The 19,702-nt window shown below is 38.5% G+C and overlaps 1 protein-coding gene across 3 annotated transcripts in view; it reads right to left on the bottom strand.

Annotated features, from left to right (window-relative positions):
* MSR1 (macrophage scavenger receptor 1) overlaps positions 1–19,702 on the bottom strand; it is a 78,683-nt gene that overhangs the window by 22,563 nt on the left and 36,418 nt on the right. For 2 of the 3 annotated variants that reach the window (XM_039221170.1, XM_039221176.1), the window contains exons 7-8: positions 15,846–15,935; positions 6,913–6,966 (exon numbers count right to left, since the gene is read on the bottom strand). In XM_039221170.1, the coding sequence (XP_039077101.1) occupies positions 6,913–6,966; positions 15,846–15,935 (144 nt within the window). Of the gene's footprint in view, positions 1–3,248; positions 4,696–6,912; positions 6,967–15,845; positions 15,936–19,702 lie in introns of those variants that run through there. The other variant, XM_039221183.1, reaches the window with a different exon arrangement.

Below are 19,702 nucleotides of genomic sequence, written 5' to 3'. Positions count from 1 at the left end.
GTTTTTGCAAAAATATTGTGCACAGAAACTGAATATTTGTATTCAGGTGAACCAATTTACCTTTCAGCACTTCTAGGCAATGAAAAATCAGAATTACACAGAACATCATTAGGAAGAAGGGTGGCTTTCATTTTGCTAAATAATTCATATTAGGATTCCTTTAAATAGTTCCCAGTAATGAGCCTCTGAAAAGCAGCTGGGATTCAGGTGTTTCATTTTGCAGTGAGGGGTTAGCAGAATGTGAGTAACTCAGGGAAGCAGGGAATGGAAATAACTAGAGCACCCCAGGGAAGGTCAAGCCTGTAGGTAAAGCCATAATGGGAGATATTTCTTGGACACTTCACGTGCAAGCAAGCAATTGTGTTGTTCTGGGAATTTGGTGTTGAGTTTCCCACTGCAGGACAGTGCATTTCCGAGAAGCCAGGGTGAGAGGGGGCAAGTACTGGTTGTGAATCCATACTCAGTGCTGTCATTGGAACAAAGGAAATCAGCTTGCGTTGGTGTAAGACTAAACTGACTGCAGAGTGGGAAGCCAGCACCAGGTTCTCTGAAGAGGGGCAGGCAAGCCGTTTGGTCTTCTGAGGTTGTGGAGGATGGGAAGTGCCACATTGGGTCTCATCCATAGGCATTCAGGCATGTAACTGGATGAATTTCAGATGGTGCGAAAGACTTGAGTGGACTTGTACGGATTGTTTTAGTCTTTCCTTCTAATTGGCTCTGGTAGGAGTTGGGCTGTGTTAAGTCAGCCTGAAACAAGGACTCAACAAGCACATGCAGACTGCTGGATCCATTCCTGATTTAAATCTCTATTTCAATTTCCACGACATATTAGTGATTTCTGCTATCCAGGAACACATTCATTGAGTTAATGTAAAGTTACACATTTGGACAACAACTCATGGACTCACACGAAGCTATAAAAACATAGACTGTGGAGAAAGAGCAGCACTTAGCTAAGTTACCTGGAGCCAAATGGCTCCAGGATACCTTGGTCTGCTCAATCATGATGAGGGCTGCTGAGCAAAGTACAGAAATGAGTTTAAAAAAAAAAAAAAAAAAGAGATACAGGGGCGTCTGGGTGGCTCAGTCAGTTAAGCATCCGATTTCGGCTCAGGTCATGATCTCATGGTTTGTGGGTTCGAGCCCCACATCAGGCTCTTTGCTGACAGCTCAGAGCCTGGAGCCTATTTCAGATTCTGTGCCCCCCGGTCTCTCTGACCCTCCTGTGTTCACGCTGTTTGTCTCTCTCTCTCTCACTCTCTCAGAAATAAATAAAACATTTAAAAATTTTTTTAAAAATAAAAGCAGATACAATAACAGAAGAGGAATATCAAAGCTGCCACATTGTATTAAAAAAAATGTGGAAATAGAGCCTGATACTGAAATAAAGACAGAATATTAACAGGTAGTTCCTTTCCCTCTTGCTCATAAGAACTCTTATTACCGACAATGCAAATTCAGTTATTCCAGGGTCGCTATGTTTCCGGATAACAGATGTGGGGCAGAACGGGAGGCAACTGAACGCATATGTGAAAGTAGAAGCATAAACAAATCGAAATTGAGAATGTTGTTTTTTTTTTAATTTGAAATAATGGAAGTCATACTCTAAGAATCTTCATCTGCTTAGTGTCTTTAAATTATTATGCCCATTCTGGAAAACCAAATTGCTTATTACAAATCTCTCTCTTTTCCTTCTTCTTTTCTCCACACCCTCCATGCTATGCAGAACAGATAAAACTAGAATGTGGGTGTTGAATCGAGTCATAGTTACAAAAAAGTCTTTGAGTTTCTGCCCTTCCGTTTATCAGCAGTGAGCTTCAGTTTCCAATCTACTAAAATGGGAATAACAAAAGTACCTACTTCAAAGGCTCTTCTGAGGATTAAATGAGATAATGCATCAAAAGCCCCTGGTGCACACCCAGTGTTGTTTAAATGTTCACCGTTATAATTATTCATTGTTTGGAGGAGAAGGTTTCACTTTGGTCAACTGGATGCTTTGAGAAAGACCAGAATTCACTTGAGAGTGTGCAAAGTCCTCAGGATTTGTGGAAGACACACTGATATTTCATATCATTACATGAGTTTTAAAATAAGACAGTTTAAATTCACATTCTAATTATAGCCTCACTGGGCATGAACAAAGCACAGTGAAAAACACTAACCAATGACACATTGGTAATTGGTATGTTTAGGACAGGGCCTCACACAAAGTGTTTAATTGTATAGTTGGAATTGCTTTTGCTTGACTGAAACACACTTCCAAGTTGGGCGAGAAGAGAACAGAGGAAGCCTCGTGATAAGCATGAGACCTTGGTGCCATCTTCTTTCTCTTCCATTGCACATTACTCAAGTTGGTATAATTTGTGCATTTGAGCTGGGCATTCAGAATCCACTTTTGTCTAAGGGGAGAAGAAAAGAGAAGCCCTTCTCCCATAATTTGGAAAGTGTGGATTCGTATTTCACCCACTTAGAATCTATTTGCACTCTGGGGTATCACACAACCTGTGAATGGAGCGCCCTGAAATTATTTCCTACCATCTCTGGGATCAGGATCATTCTGTGGCCAATGTGGACCACGGCCTGCTGGCAAGGGAAGTTGGGTTACTAGGTTCCAGCTGGCCCCCAGTACAGACTGGGGTCCGAAGTCACACCTAATGAAACCACGGACAAAGAGCTTCAACTCATCTCTAGGTGTTTGCATTAACAGGCTCGTCAACATTGCCAGTTTTCTAATATTAAGGACTATCTCAAGACTGGCTGATTCCTCCTCCTCATCTTTTTTTATTCTGGCAGACTTTGGTGTCACGCAGGCACAGACCCACAGTACCGCTGACCACTCTAATTTGTTTCAACCTTTCGTGGAGCTTCCTCATCAGCAGACTCTTGGGCTCACGCTTCATCCTTCAGAGACTGGATTCTTGTTTTATTAGGCTGACATTTTGTTCTGACCTCTGTTGACAGCTTCTGGCCTCTGGCACACACTCCGTTTAGTCACTTCTTTTATTTATAACTTACGCTCTTCTGCTCAGCTCAAACTCCCTGATTTGTGATCTGGTCACACTTCCATTCCTCTATCTAATGTAAAATCACATCTTCTTCTCTAGCGTCTTTTTGTCCGTGACATTTATTTGGCTTCTTGCATTTTCATTTTGCTTTGCCTCCTTATCCTGATAACAGGTTTTAAATGTCTGCATGATACCAGCAAGGGACAGCAGGTCTGGTTAGGAGAGACCATCGTGAAGCAGACCTTAGGTGTTTAAAGCACTTTATAATTTTACAGAGAACATCTTCACACACACGGTATCTCATGCGATCCTCACAACAACCCTGTGAGGTAGGTGTCATGATGTCAGTTTGCTAGGAGAGGGAATGGAAGGGCTGAGAGACACATGGACACAGTACTTAGAACTCTACTAGAAATCAAGGACTGTGATGCCTGGGACTATCTGTAAATCTTGGAGAAAATGAGACATGTGAAAATGTGATTTGTTAATAAACAGAGAGAACCTCAAAAACAACACGGTACCCTACATTTTTCCTGTTCCTTGTTTCAGTCTGCCTTTTCTTCCTTTTTTTCTTCCTCTTTCTCTTTTTCATCCCTTTCTTCACCTACATTAAATATTTCCAGTTCTACGGAAATACTTCTTTATCTGCAGGACCTATACTAGATACTTAAAGCATAAAATACAAAGAGCTTTTTGGAGTAGAGCGTTTTCAGCATTATTTTTTCATGATCAAAATATTTGCTTGACATAGCCAGGTAACTTCAGGAAACAAGTTTTGATTTTTTGGTGTACATGTGTTGAAAGAACTGTCCAAGCTCTACTTCACCTCACTATAAACCTAAAAAAAGGTGTGTGTGTGTGTGTGTGTGTGTGTGTACAATTTGTAGAATAAGCAGATAAGAAGGTAGAATAAGCAAATAAAAACGAATATTTTTTAATATCTTAAAGAATTTAACAGTCTTGATCTCCTCTGAATATGTGTAGAGCCCTATTCCTACCCCCAATATAGCTCTGCTGTGTTGTCTAATTGCCTGTTAACACATCTAGGGATTTCAGGGAAAAGTGGCTCTAAATGGGCAAGAGACAACAGTGATCTTATTAGCCGTGATGCTCAGCTCCAGGAGGCACACAATGAACATATGCTGCATGAATATGAATGTGAATGAATGAATGAAGGGGTTTTCTTTTATGTCCTCCCTGTCAATTGTTAAGAGTATGGTTTCTGAATGTCAAGAACCCATCTATGATCAATATCCATGAGATGTCTCCTAGAACCCAGTGGGTTAACGCAGGCTCAGTAAGACATTAGATGAGTGGGTGGCAGAGGGCTCCTGGTCTCGCTCTGAGAACTGGCAGGAGCAGCTTGCCAGTCACTACGTGGGAGGCATCCCGACTAAGGGTGCTCGCAGATGGTGGGGATGGCGGGCTACTGGAGTGGGGAGAGGTCTGAGCATGGGAAAAGAGCCCCAACAGCACCAAGGACCCAGAGAGAAAGCCATGTGGAGCCTGGGTACCACACAGGAACCAGAGTCATTTGAAGGAGCCACAAAGGGATCTTGGAGTCAGTTGTGCGCATGACTTGTCCAGAGGTGAAGGGCCTTTTAATGAGATGGTAGCAGAGGGTGTCTTGCCCAACCCGCCTGATCTTAAAAGGGCCCTGCCCAAATACGATCAGGGAGTTATACTGGTCCTGATACATGCACAAAAGAGGAAATCAGTGATTATTCTTTTTATATTTTAATCATGCCTAAAATATATTAAATATATTTATCAAAATAATTTAATATAAAGTTCTATTAATCAGAAGTAGTTGGAGATGTGGGGAATCAGGCAATCTCATGCAGAATAAATTGGTACAACATTTCGGAGGCCATTTACAAGAAACCATCACATTGTAAAATGCATGCCACGTTGGCACTATTGAGTCTACTTCTAGCAAATACTCTATTATAGAATATTTCCACAAGATCATGTCCAAGACTGCTAAATGTAGCATTGCTTAATAAAGCCAAACCATGGCAAACACAGTATCATCAAGTACTCATGACTAGGGGGTAGAATGATACACTTTAGTAACTGTGCCTTAGCATGTATATAATGGGACCATAGTCATCCAGAGAAAAGAGCTAGAGCCACCTGTACCGACATGGGCAGATGACTGACATACTAACTTAAATAAGGAAAAGCAGAACAAAGTGTATAAATGTTTGTGTACATGATTCTTTCTCTCTTTTTTTTAAATGCTTAGTGTTTATTTTTATTTTTGAGGGAGAGAGAAACAGAACGAAAGCAGAGAGAGGGAGAGAGAATCTGAAGCAGGCTCCAGGCTCTGAGCTGTCAGCACAGAGCCCGACGTGGGGCTCGAACTCACGAGCCGCAAGATCACAACCTGAGCCAAAGTCGGACGCCTAACCGATGAGCCACCCAGACGCCCCAATTTCTTTCTCTCTTTTGGAGAGAATTATGGAGTTTATATATACTCTCTATGGTGGGTGGGGGAAGTGCATGGAGGGAAGTCTGCGGTCATAAACACGTACACAGAAATGTCCCTATTATTGCTTTCACAAGGAAAGTGTGCACTTAAATTCAAAACAGCCATGAAAATATCTATAAGAGAAACATTTCTGAACATATCTGAAAAAGGTACTTAAAGCATTTGCTAACCTCTGGTAACAGAAGGCAGTGCGAGTGTTCAGTTTACAGACTGCAAAACATAGAAGTTCTTTGCTTGCCAAACCTACCCAGAGTCAAGGTTAAGTAGCTCAGAGAAAGTCTCAGGAAAAGGAGCAAGAGATAAAAAAGAACCAGAGATAAAGAAAGAGATAAACATGAGGACAGGGAAGAGTTACAAGCAGCTCCAGTGAAAATACCTGGAGTGTCAAGGGGCAAGGATAGTAAGTGGGATATAGTGTTCCAGCCATCAGAAGTGATCACATCCCAGAATTAATGGACACAAAGGTGAAGAAACATACTACTGTTTCCATTATCTTAATATAATAATAACAACGCTAATAATCACCGAGTGATGCTAAAGCACCTTGAGGCAATACCCAATACTAAATGTTGTTCAGTTTAGGGGAAACAGGATCAACAATGCAACAGTTGTGAGAAGCATCCTGTATTTACACTATGTTTTAGTGGCTGGCATTCCCAGTGCAGATCCTATTATCTAAGTGCGGTATCTATGCACCATACCACTTAAAAATAATACTTTCGTTGTAAGGGAGAGACATTAGTACTACAGTTTTAAAATAATAACTACAACTTAAAAATGCTACATTTTTGGTACATTAAAGGATGAGCCAAAATCTACCTAAAAGAGATCCCGGTTGGGTAGAGATTACGATCACTGTGTGTGCGGAGTGGCTACTCTAAGAGTCACACACATCACACGTAGGTCCTGTTGGAACCTCGATCCCTCTTCATAATCCTTCCACTTGATCTGTGTGGATTCAGCCTAGACACACAACAACTGACTAGCTGCCTGGTATGTTGAAGACACCTCCTCTAATAATCCTATTAGCAGGGATTCCTGTATGAAACTCCTGTATGTAGCCTTTCAGTAGGCTTACTTAGTAGGTGAGGAGGCTATCATGGTTTCTATTCATAAACTAGATTTTTCTTCAGCAGATTGAAAGTGGCTTGAAAACTGAACAATTTTCTGTGTGGAAATTAAACTGTGTTCCTCATGAAAACAGAATGGGTCATGAGACTCAGAGTTGTATAAGTTAATCTATTTGCTTTACTCCAATTAGCAAGCTTTATTTGTAGAAGACTGTGGCTGACTTGCACAGAATCTCTCCAGATCAATGCTAAAGTTCCCAACATTTGCCTTGAGCCCAGACCACTATGATCATAAGCTTGTTTATTACAAGCCACACATAAAAACAACGAACCGTGAACTTACTTAGCAAGCTTCCACTCCCTTTTTCTCCCTTCTGGCCTTTTGGTCCAGGATTTCCTTGGAGACAAACAAACAGAAAAGCAACAATTTTATTTGTATCTAATTAAAAATTAATTGCTATAAATGGAGACAAAAATGAATTGCTTTAAATGGAGTCAAAGCATCACAAAGTAACCTGAAATATAAATTTAGAACAAACCTACAGATGCTCAAATACAGTAATGTTGACGTTAATAATAATGGCTATCATTTTATTTTTAAAAACATTTTTAATGTATTTTGGGAGTGAGAGAGAGATGGAGAGACAGAGAGAGACAGAAAGCGCAAGCAGGGGAGGGGCAGAAAGAGGAAATGAGAGAGAATCCCAAGCAGGTCCACACCACCCTGGGCAGAGCCTGACTTGGAGACTGAACTCATAAACCCTGAGATCAAGACCTGAGCTGTCTCTTAACCGATGGAGCCACGCAGGTACTTCAATGATGGCTATATTTTAAAAGTCATATTAGGTCCCTTACATAATCTCAAATTATTTACAAGGGCATTAAGCATCCCATTTTCCTAAAGCACACAAAACTGAGGTATAAGCAATTTTTGTGCTTATTCATCTCCTGTTTTCCCTTCCTTTTATTTTGCCTTCCTCTCCCCGCCCCAGAGTGCCTTGTGTCTTTCATCTCATTTTAAATCTTGATTTCTCTTTTTGTCATTATACTTTATCTGGCTTTCTGTGTGTTAAGAGGAGAAAATCCCAAAGATCCGGTTGTGAATGAGTTTCCTACAGCGCTAAGATCCTGATGACTTTGTTCTGGGGGAAGGTAAGAAGGTCTGAGGGGCATCTAAACCTCTGGGCTACTTACTTTGGCTTTCGGAAATCTTATCTGTTTACATAGGGGTGTGGTACAAGCACAATGTTGGGCTCCAACTCATAAACTTCAAAGTCATGACCTGAGCCAAAGTCGGACACTTAACCCACTGAGCCACCCAGGTGCCCCTCCAGCTCCACTTTCAAAGGTATATCCAGAAGATCATCTTCTAGTACCAACAAGAGATTTTAACTGTAACAATTTCACCTCCTGAGAGCGGGTCTCTTCTTGCTTATTGACTCTTCCAACATTCCTCAGATATTTACCTTGTCCCTTCTTGGCTGATCCTAATAGTCCCTGTCTCTAAGTGAGACTCTTTGTTCTTGTTCTTGATGTCCCCCAACAAAGTCAAGACCCTCTAACTTTCCATCCAAGAGCTCAGTGGACATAGTTGAAAACCCATGGCCCTGTAACAGAATAATAGTAATTTTGAAAATCCCTATTTGTTCTGTTACTTACCAAGCATGTGGCTCAAAACAAGTTTTCGAACCTTTCTGAACTGAAAGTTTATTCTTCTATCAAGTGAAAAAATATCACCTTCCTGTGAAGAGTTACCCTGAAAATTAGCAACAATGCTTATAAAGCATCTTGCCCACAAGGGATGAAAATAAGAGAGGGTAGCTCTCAATATTTTACAATATCTCCGAAAGCTGTGCTAGATGGGTCCCAGCTAGAAGGGTATCACTGTGGTTTTATTCTCAGTGATCTAGAAAGGACTTGGTCATCTCGGTTCATGTTTTATGGCACAATTATTTTAATGTTTATTTATTTATTTTGAGAGAGGGAGAGAGAACATTGCACAAATATTTTAAATTTTACTTTAAAGTTTTAATCTTTATTTGGGTTTTGAAAATTTTTTGTTTCCCTAATTTTGTTTACTTTGTGTTCATCTTTGTTTTTGAACATTTGTTCTTATGACTGAGAGATTTTTTGATCCCCAATTTATCATATTTAAAAATATAAAAGTATATTGATAAATAATGTGAGAATTGAGATTCAGCACTTAAAAAGCATAAGCTGTTACCAATTAAAATTTCATTGTGCAGATTTCACGAAATACCAACCATTCCCTATTAGACATTGTCTCTAACCATTTTGCATACATGATTAAACTGTACATAATTATATTCACTTTTTAATTGTGATTTAGACATTTCAAAAATGTGAAACTTTCAAAAATCATTAATTTATCAAAGTACTCAAATCCTTTTCCATTTTTTTGATGGTCTACTTTTATGAGATATAGTATCTCCATTTCTCCAATAGCAAAAGTCTAAGATATTAAACAAAAATTGGCAGAGGGGGATTTAAAAGGGTGTAATGATCAGTTCTTTTCAGAGAAAGTAATATAATAAGCGAGCTTAATTTGATCATTTTCACATTATTTAGAAAAAAAGAAGGAGGCTGTACACTTTTCTTGGGAGTCTTTATATACTACAATTGTTTTGGATAGTTTAAGAATAAAATGCTCAAGCCAGAGCCCTGAGTGAATGACCCACTCATATCCTGTCAGCTCTAGGATCTTATGATAAATAAAAAAGCAGTTTTATGGGGCGCCTGGGTGGCTCAGTCAGTTAAGCATCCGACTTCGGCTCAGGTCATGATCTCACAGTTTGTGGGTTCAAGCCCAGCATCGGGCTCTGTGCTGACAGCTCAGAGCCTGGAGTCTGCTTTGAATTCTGTATCTCCCTCTCTCTCTGACCCACCCCTGCTCATGCTGTCTCTCTCTCTCTCTCAGAAATAAATAAACCATAAAAAATTTTTTTAAAATCAGTTTTATTTTTTATGTCACTTTTCTTAAATGCTAAAATGAACCCCCCCTTTTTTTTTCTTCTTATAAACAAATACAAATGTTTTAAGTTACTCTAGCATGACTCAAAGATCTCCTCACAGAAGACTGTTGGAGTTTTTTTTCTCACAAGTAAACACATCAAAAACATCCTTCTAGAGAAAAGGAGTGTATCCCTCCTTTACAATGATAACTTTGGCTAAAATGGAGCTCAAGAACTTTGTCAAAACCTGGAGTTAATCTCTTTCCATGTGTGGCACTCTTCAATCAAATATAAGGAGCTTACATTTCTGAAAGCCATTATAAAGTAAGAAATAAATATGTAAGAATTGACATTCTAACTTTAAATAAAAGGGGAGGTATTTTCAATAACTTCATTATGATTTCAAGCATTTTTAGTGCCCCTACTATGGGCTAGAACACTAGGTTACTCATTTTTTTCATGGATGCCCTCATTAGTTAGCCCAGGTCTTCAGCTATTTCAACTTTAGATGTGACCTTTCTCCTCTCTAGGCCAAAGGCTGCTTCCTATTTCCTGAAGCCTTCACCTTCAACCTTCTCATTAACCTTACCCCTCCTTCCTAGGTCTCTTCAAACACTCCCTTATTTTATCAGCATTTAAGTGGTATTCAAATCTCTTTTAAAGAAAAACAAAACAAATCAAATTAAAACCACAAGAAAGAAAAACCAGATCTCTTCTCAGAGAGTCAGACTGTTCAAGAACTGACTCCACCTCCATGTTCCTGCCAATCCTGGACCTGGTCACCTCTGAGCAGCCCCCCATGTGGTTTCCACTCACCCTATAGAAACTGCTCTCAGTAAAGGTGACATCCTTATAACAACAAAGGCAAAGAGGCTTCTCTAGAGTTCATCTTACTTGACCACCTTGTGAAACTCACTCTTGCCTTTGGCTTTTTCACACCACATTCCCCAGCTTTTCTTAATCACACTGGCTGCTTCCTTTCAACCCACTGCTTTGCTCTGACTAAGGATCCTGTACCTCACTAGTTAAGGCTTCATTCTAGGCCCCTTCTCTCACCAGCTACTCATGAAATAGTATTAAAACCAATGATTCCAATACACATTTATATAATCATATATATGATTTCAAAGTTACAACTTTGTCTTTCTATCTCTGGCCTCTCCTCTGAACTCCAAACCCATATATTCACTGATCTAGGACTATTTCCGTGAATGTCACAGAGAAAATGTTCAGTAATTATCTGTCAAATAAATAAATGGACCATTTATGGTCAAGAGTTTTAAATACTCCGAAGAAAGACCATAACTCACCCTTACATTCAGACTTTGAATGGACTCTGTGAGTTCAGTTGAAGGGAAGCACATTATTTACATGCTGTAAAGCCTAGTTCATTCAATAAGGTTATATGCAGGGATTCTGAAGATATGTAAGGTTGCATTTCAGTTAAATTCTCAAAGCTTTTTGAAATAAATATGTCAATTTGTAACTCCTCTATTCTATAGACCTGTTATGCAGCAAGACAACATAAAGCCTCTCCTTTCTTTTAAGGACTATTAAGGACCGGGTCTTTTAATGCTCATTGCCCAGTACCTAGCATTGCAACTTGTATACATAGCAAGGAATTATTACATGTGGAAGGAAAGACACAGGGCAGGGAAGAAAAGGAAAGCAAAGACAAAATAAATAGGGTGTTATTTTTTTTTTATTAAGTTTATTTATTTTGAGAGACAGAGAGAAAGTGAGCAGGGGAGGGACAGAGTAAGAGAAGAGAGATAATCCGAAGCAATTTCCTCACTGTCAGTGCAGAGCCCAATGCAGGGCTCAGTCTCACAAACTGTGAGATCATGACCTGAGCTGAAATCAAGAGCAAGACTCTTAACCTATTGTACCACCCAGGCACCCCAACAGGATGCTCCTTCTTAAATATGTTAATCATTTAAATATTATTCAGATAGTCCAAGTTGTGTCATTGATTAGAATAGGGAAATACTGGATTTTATTTCTAATTTTACTACCTTCTTCAGATTCTTGGGGAGGACAGACTCTATTATACATTGTTTTAATCTAAAGTATAACTAAAGTAGTACCAGCATGATGCTCACATTTCTACTGAATTTGAGTTTTAAATAAGGCAGTGACATCCTAAGGATATCTTTTCTCTGCTTTTGCAGAGTTTCTCTTTCTCCACCCCTTTTCTTTCCCTGAAGATATAGTTCTCAAAGTGTGGTCCCTGGAACATCATCACTATCACCTGGGAACTTGTGAGGACTAAAAATTTTCAAGGGATCCCAGCCCCCAAACTGCTGAATTAAAAGCTCTGGGGGTAGTGGCACCTGGGTCACTCAACTGGTTGAGCATCTGAGTCTTGATTTTGGCTCAGGTCATGATCTCACAGTTGGTGAGACTGAGCCCCTTATTGGGCTCTGTGCTGACAGCGTCAAGCCTGCTTGGGATTCTCTCTCTCACTCTCTCTCTGTCCCTCATGTGTTCCCATGAATGATCTCTTTCTCTCTCAAAATAAACTTAAAAAAAAAAAAAAAAAAAAAGAAAAACTCTGGGGTAGAGCCAAGTAGGTCATTTTAATAGGTCTTATAGGTGATTCTAATCGCTGGTAAAGTTTGAGAACCTTAGACCTAAAGAAATTGTACGCATTTTTTTTTTAATTTAAGTATAGTTTACATACAATAGTCTCCTAGTTTCAGGTATATAACCTATTATACATGCTTTAGGCCAGCACTAACACTATGTCCTCTGTAACACATTGTCTTGCCGTACAGAATTAATCACTCTCTACTCTCTGCTTCCATAGTATTTGGTCCTAATTCACCAATGTTTATTACCTACCACATGGCATTATAGCCAATTGCTTCTGCATTTTTTTTCATTCCTGCCCCTTATGCGATATGCTATATTGATCTGTAGCACACAGTGAACTCCCGTAAAATTGTGTTGACTGGGTGAATGAATCAGTGAATGCTCTCTCAAATACTTTGATTAGAGAGCATTTGTTGAACTGTAGGAGTTTGGTAGTGGGGGAGAAAAACCCTGAAGCTTGTACAGGCAGTAGCTAATAACTAACATGTATATGTAGCTTGCTTTGTTATGGGAATGGTTTGAAGTACTTTAAAACATTTAATTCATTTGGTTATTACAGAAATTCTGAAATATGGGTCCTCTTAATAGCCTCGTACTTAGATGAGGAAACTGAGGCACATATAGACTTAAACAGGTGGGGAGGTGCTCTTTTTTTTTTTTTTTAAGGATATACTGTGCTATGCTATTTCTGTCAAGTACCAACCATACTATGCTTTCCCTGTATTTCCCAAGAGAGTAAACAACAGACATGCAACGACTATGTGCCAACATGAAATTCAAATTCATACCATTCTGACAAACATATACTCTTCTCAAATGAACCACCTAAGATTAGATGGTGCACGTACACATTACAGAATGACCTTGTTGATTAAATTTTAGAAGAGCGGCCATTGCGAGGAATTTCTGGGAGAACACTTAAGGGCGGACAGTCAGCTACTTTTGTATCCTCTGCTCCAAGCACTGTGTGGAAGGAAATATAGGCACTCAATAAATGAGGAAGCTTATTTTTCATTAAATCAGCTAAGTTGTGTACAGTCATATGTCTCTTCTGTGCTTTATTATTAACATCATCCCTGACCATGCAGGAAGGTTATACATAACAGACAGATGAGGATGAGAAAGACTAAGGCCTTCTTAACATTCCTTCCCTGTTTTATGTAGATTTTCCAGAAAGACAAATTAATAGCTCTGATTTACTCAGAGCTCAGAGTGATATTCATGTATGAAGTTACCCTTTCTGATTTAATGTAATTAGAAAGTTACAAATAGACTGTACCAGAAAGAGTCCCAAACAAAATCTTACCATCATTTTTCCAGGGATAATAATGACTACCTATTTAAGACAGATAGTAGATTAACACACCATTTTAGCTTTAAAGTTAGAATACAGATAAAATGTTTTCTCACTCCATGGAACTATTTAAATTATCTTGGAAACTATAAGTAGTTTTGCAATTTTGTCAAATTCAGGGTTTTTAAATATATTTATCTACCGCACACAAATTGCTCAGTTAGGAAATTCAGCAATTCCTGAAGGATGTAGATAATTTCAAACAAATTAACAAATGAACACTTCTTCCCATTTTGCCAAAAAGGCCTGATTAAAGCTAGACAGTTTTAGAGATGGTTGGTATATAAATATACCATTCAGTTCAGGTAATTGGGTCTGATTGAAGGCTGCTTATTGGTGGCTAGCTGATTTTTCTTCAACCCTAATTGCCATGGACATAGTCCATAAACAGTGATACTATTAAAAATGCCTCAGGGTGCCTGGGCAGCTCAGTCAAATGTCCAACTCTTGACGCCGGCTCAGGTCATAATCTGGGGGTTATGAGATTGATAGGCACAGAGCTCTGTGCTGAGCGTGGAGCCTGCTTGGGCTTCTCTCTCTCCCTCACTCGTGATCAATGTCTCTCTCTCTCCCTCCCTCCCTTCCTTTCTCAAAATGACATAAACAAAGGTTAAAAAAAAAAACAGCACCTCAACACACTCATTAAAATTTCGAAAATCCAAAACGCTGGCAACCCCCAAGGCCAGTGTGGATGTGGACAATGAGAACTCTCATTCACTGTTGGTGGTTGTGCAAAACCGTACACTTTGGAAGACAGTCTGGTGGTTTCTCACAGAATTAAATATAGGTTTACCATCTGATGCAGCAATCAAACTTCTAGGCAAACTCATGTCAGCAGCTTTATTCATGACTGCCCAAACTTGTTAAGTACCACAAGGTCCTTCAAATAGGTGAATGGATCTACAAACTGTGATATATCCATACATCAGAATATACTGAATATTAAAAATAAATGAGCTATCAGGCCACAAAAAGACATGGAGAAGCTTCAGTGCGTACTGCTAAATGGAACAAGCCAATCTGAAATGATTACATACAGTATAATTTCAACTGTATGACCTTCTGGAAAAGGCAAAACCATGGAGAGTGCAAACAGATTAGGGGTTGGCAGGGGTGGGAGGGAGTGGGGTGGTGAGGAGTAGGTGGACCCCAGGGGACCTTTAAGGCAGTTAAAGTGCTCTGTATGACACTCTAGTGGTGGATACAGATCATTATGTATTTGTCAAAACCCACAAAATGTCTAAGAATGAACTCGAATATACACTGTGGTTGTAAGTTAGTAATAATGTATCAATACTGGCTCAACAATTGTAACAAAGGCACCAGACTGATGCAAGATGTTAATAACAGGGAAAATGGATGTGGGTTTATGGGAACTTCCTGTATTTTCTGTGCAGTTTTTCTAGAAACCCAAAACTACTCTAACAAACAAAACCTACTTAAAAAAACACCTCAGTGATAAGAAGCCTATTCCCTTAGTCAGAATTTACTTTGAGATTAGAAACAATAAGCCTCCCTACTTCTAAAATTTCTGTGTAAAGCTCACAATGCAAGCTTAGGCTGCAGCTATAAGGAGTAGAAATAATGTCATCACGTATGTAAATTCTGAAAAGCCTGGATAATGTAGCTTATTAAGAACTAATATATAATAGGGGCGCCTGGGTGGCTTAGTCGGTTGGGCGTCCGACTTTCGCTTAGGTCATGATCTCGCGGTTCGTGGGTTCGAGCCCCGCGTCTGGCTCTGTGCTGACTGCCAGCTCTGAGCCTGGAGCCTGTTTCAGTCTGTGACTCCCTCTCTCTCTGACCCTCCCCTGCTCACGCTGTCTCTCTCTCTCTCTCTCTCTCGCCTAGAAATAAATAAAACATTTAAAAAAAAAAAAAAAAGAACTAATATATAATAGCAGCCAGTTTACCTTGCATAGACTAGGACTTCTGACCTATCTGTGGATTGCTAACTGTAACTTCCCGGGGTTTGGCCAGTTTTAGTTAAAAGGATATTTATACTTTGTGTGTGTGTGTGTGTGTGTGTGTGTGTGTGTGTGTGTGAATCTTTCCACTCTCTTCTTCTAAGATAGAGATACCATTCTTCATGTGACTGACAGTTGGGCAGAGATTATAAATCCTCTGTTGTCTTTTTTTTTTTTTTTTTAAAGACTTTTCCTTTGGACAATAGAAGCTGCTCAGGTAGACAGAAATTACTTTCTAAATGTTTCAGACCACAAGAAAAACTACACGTGCATCTACTATGCATCCTAGGATGGCTCTTGTTTTTGTTATGCAAGCACAGGGGGAAACATCTATGCTCTGGTGCACATTTTACACAGACCACAGAGAAAACATAGATTATCCCAGTACCTGCCCTCCCGGTCTTGCCCATGGGTCCTGGGAATCCTCGGCTTCCAGGAAATCCAATCGCTCCCCGATCACCTTTAGGGCCTGGAGGACCTACATCATCAATGAAGAAAAACCCATTTTTTCTTCTAGGTTTGTGAGTATAATGAAACAGTTTAGTTTCATTGATGAATATGCAATAGGCAAATCTCCAAGTGTAGGGATAATATTCTATCATAACATTTCATGGGTGCCATTGATAAATACTATAACCAATTGGTAGAAACATTAGTGCATTTAGGACAATGCAGATATTCAATAAATAACAAATTATTACTACAAATAAAAAAACATATGAGAAAAAAATTTCGGAGTTTTAACAAGAAGGCTTATGAAATCCAATCAGGAATCCACAAATGGGAGAATTTTGCCTGTAGCTAAAATGGTAATGTTGAAATGTACAAGGTGAAAACCAAATTCTTAAGATTTGTTCCTGAGAAAACACAACTCAAGCAATGAGAAGTATAAAAGTAATTATTGAAGAAATTGGGTCCTAGTGCCTGAAAATATTAAGCTTTTTCTCATGCATTTGTTTGCATATTCTATTGTAATCCCAAACAATAATGGATCCATATAATATGATATATATACATGTGTGTGTATATTATACAAATATTCATTTATGGGTGCATATTATATAAATATACAAACCTAGGGTTTTATATGCTTAAATGAAAATAACCCCCCATCATTACTGTAGTGACCATGAAAATTGCACATAAAAGTGTTATTTTCCAGCACAATAAAATATTTCATCCTGGAGCCCAGCAGTTTGAAATCAACTATTATAAAAATCTCATTTTAGATGTTATTATTAGTTCACAGAGATTGTATTAATTCAATTTTCAGTTAACTCCTTGGGAAGTATACTATGAAAAATTTAAAAATTATACATCTTTTCCCAATATCAATCTGTTAATATATTGTTAGTTTACAAGTTCCAGGAGGCAGGACTTATACATATTTAATTCAGTAAACAAAAAATCTTTTCTTGAGGTACATTCATGTGGATACCTAAATTGAGTTAAATATTCTCTAAGAAATGTTAAGTTTAAGTATATTCTAAATAGTTAAGAAATATTATTCATCCCAGCCTAATTTTTGATTCCAGTGTATATCAAGCAGATATCCAAAGCAAAAAAATGATAAATTATGTTTAAAAATATTAGTAAAGTCAGGACATCCCAATTTTATTATTCAATATATATTACTTTGCATAAATATATACTGTATATATGCATTATATATAAATATATATGTATAAATCTACATATGTATGACAATATAACAATATATCATAAATTGCTATTTTCATATATTGAATACATACACACACAAACACACACACACACACACACACACACACACTCTGCTTTTCAGTATTTATTTGCTGGATTTCATAGCATACAGCCTAAAAAAAACTAACACCAGTTCTCAAGATGGGATAGTTGATTAATACTTACACCTTTCTTCATTATCCAAGCAAGATAGGCAGACGTCTGTACTGTTATTAAAATCTGTCACTCAAATTTATATATAAAAACGCTGACTCTAAATTCTCTTTTTAAATCTTAGCCTACTCTACCATTTTCTCCATTAATTCAACAAAAATACACCGAGCACACATATTATGCCAGGCCCTGTATGTTCCTAGAGTTACAAACGTTCTTATCTGAACAGATCTTCCACTGTGAGACATACAACAAGAAAGTTAACAAATCAAGAAAGAAGGTAATTTTGGAGATTGTAATTTTAGAATAAAGGGAGAAATGCGAGACAGAATGCCCAGCAAGGGGATGAGGAAGAACCTCTCCAATGATGGCTTCTGGAGTACATTGCTGTGATACTGAGAATACAGCTGTTCAACTAGGAATTATGTCATTTGTTTAGTAGGTGAACAAATGAATCCATAAATGAAGTACATGCGATACTTTCATAGAAATCACTTGATCATTAGACCTCCATTATTGGAGATGTTTAGGCAGACTCTATATGACCTATAGAGTTATGTGACTTGTTTATTTAATGACACTCTCCTTTATTGTTAAGTTTATTTATTTTGTGATAGAGTGTGCATGCACCTGGGCGTGTGAGTCGGGGAGGGGCCGAGAGAAGGGGAAAGAGAGAGAATCCTGAGCAGGCTCCGCACTTGCAGCGCAGAGCCTGATGAAGGGCTTGATCTCATGAACCATAAGATCATGACCTGAGCCGAAACCAAGAGTAGGACTCTCAATCGAATGAGCCACCCAGGTCCCCTGATGTTTGTAAAATAATCATTATTTTCACCAGCTTTTTGTCAAGGCTGCTCAATTTAATTTTATTTAATGATATGTATATAATTTGCAGATATTTTGGGGTTCCTTGGCATAATTAGTTACCTCCCAAAGAAACCTGCTTTCAACACTCATAGCAAGAGTCTGCAGCCAGCAATGTTCCCTACTCACACACATATTTTAGGGAGCACTGTCCTGGTTCAAGGCAGGGGGAGAAACCTTTTTGGCTCACAGACTGGAAGAAGAGGTGGGGTAGGGTGGGGTAAAGACTTGGGAAGATATAAAGATGGATGAAATGCAGTCCTCGCCCTTCAATATCCATAGTGAGATGGACTTTATTTTCTCTTCCAGAAACATGATCCTTATGGAAGAAAATTCAAGCTATGTCAGAAAAGTAAACAGCACTGCATAACGATCAACATTTTGTAGCCAACAGACTCTTTGGTTCCCTCTCAGGGCATCTCGTGTAGGCAGCCCTCCCAAGCCTACAGGTCAGGCTACCTCTTAGTGATCCCAATGGGCAGAAACAACCCAGGAGATGGCTAGAAGAAGGAAACTTTAGGATCCAATGTGGTGTCCTTTCTTTAAAGCACTGCTTTTAAAACCTTTTTAATGTAAATTGCATTAGCTTTTCAAGTATAATGATGCAAAGGTCGGAGGTGTCAAATTCAGGTTTTTCATCTTTAAACGCTATTTTTCTGATGTAACCTGGGCTAGTCAATATATTGATCAGAGAGAAGAACATTTTATATAACCAAAAGAATAATGGGATGAAGTACATGGTATTTAGACATGTTTTGGGCAGTGCAGACCATCCTAAGTATAATTAAGCCATGCAGTATACTCTTACTTTCAAAGAGCATGTGGGTATTTGATTTCTAGCAGAGAATAACATGACAATCATGCTATTGTTCTTGTCGCCTTTATTTTTTTGAAAGCAAGGAAAGTTCATGCTCTTTCTCCTTTTCTGTCTTCTATTATCTTCTCTCAAATACTGCTTTCAAGATTACAACATCAACAGAGGAAAATAATTTAAAACTATTTTGCTTGAAGTAAAAGACAGAGAGTGGCTGACAATAAAGGCAGAAGTCATTTGTATTCTAGTCAATATTTACATTTAGAGCTCACAAGTTGAAGCAGCTATATTCCAGTTAAGGGCTATATAAGGAATGTAATCCAATTTCCTTTGATATATATAATATATGGATATATATGGATAGAATTGATTATAATATATAACATGTATATTACAATATATATTATATATATTTAATATATATAAAATAACAGATTATATTTACATTACATATATGCAAATATCTTCAAGGTGAAGATGATTTTCCTGTTCTCTTCATGTGACCTAAAGCTAGGTCTGCCATACACTCAAGGCCATGGATAGCACTTCCCAGACTTATGGGAAGCCTCATTAGCTATGGGTAAAGCATTTCACTTTTTTCAAAAACCCAAAGCAGTTCCACTTGGTACACTATAATGATTAGGCTGCTGGAAAATACTTAATATCCCCTTTAACACACACACACACACACA

Source organism: Hyaena hyaena, unplaced genomic scaffold, assembly GCF_003009895.1.
Source record: "Hyaena hyaena isolate Hyena2069 unplaced genomic scaffold, ASM300989v1 scaffold_17, whole genome shotgun sequence".
Taxonomy (NCBI): domain Eukaryota; kingdom Metazoa; phylum Chordata; class Mammalia; order Carnivora; family Hyaenidae; genus Hyaena; species Hyaena hyaena.
The sequence above is the reverse complement of the archived record's forward strand: the minus strand, read 5'-3'. Positions and strand labels throughout refer to the sequence as shown.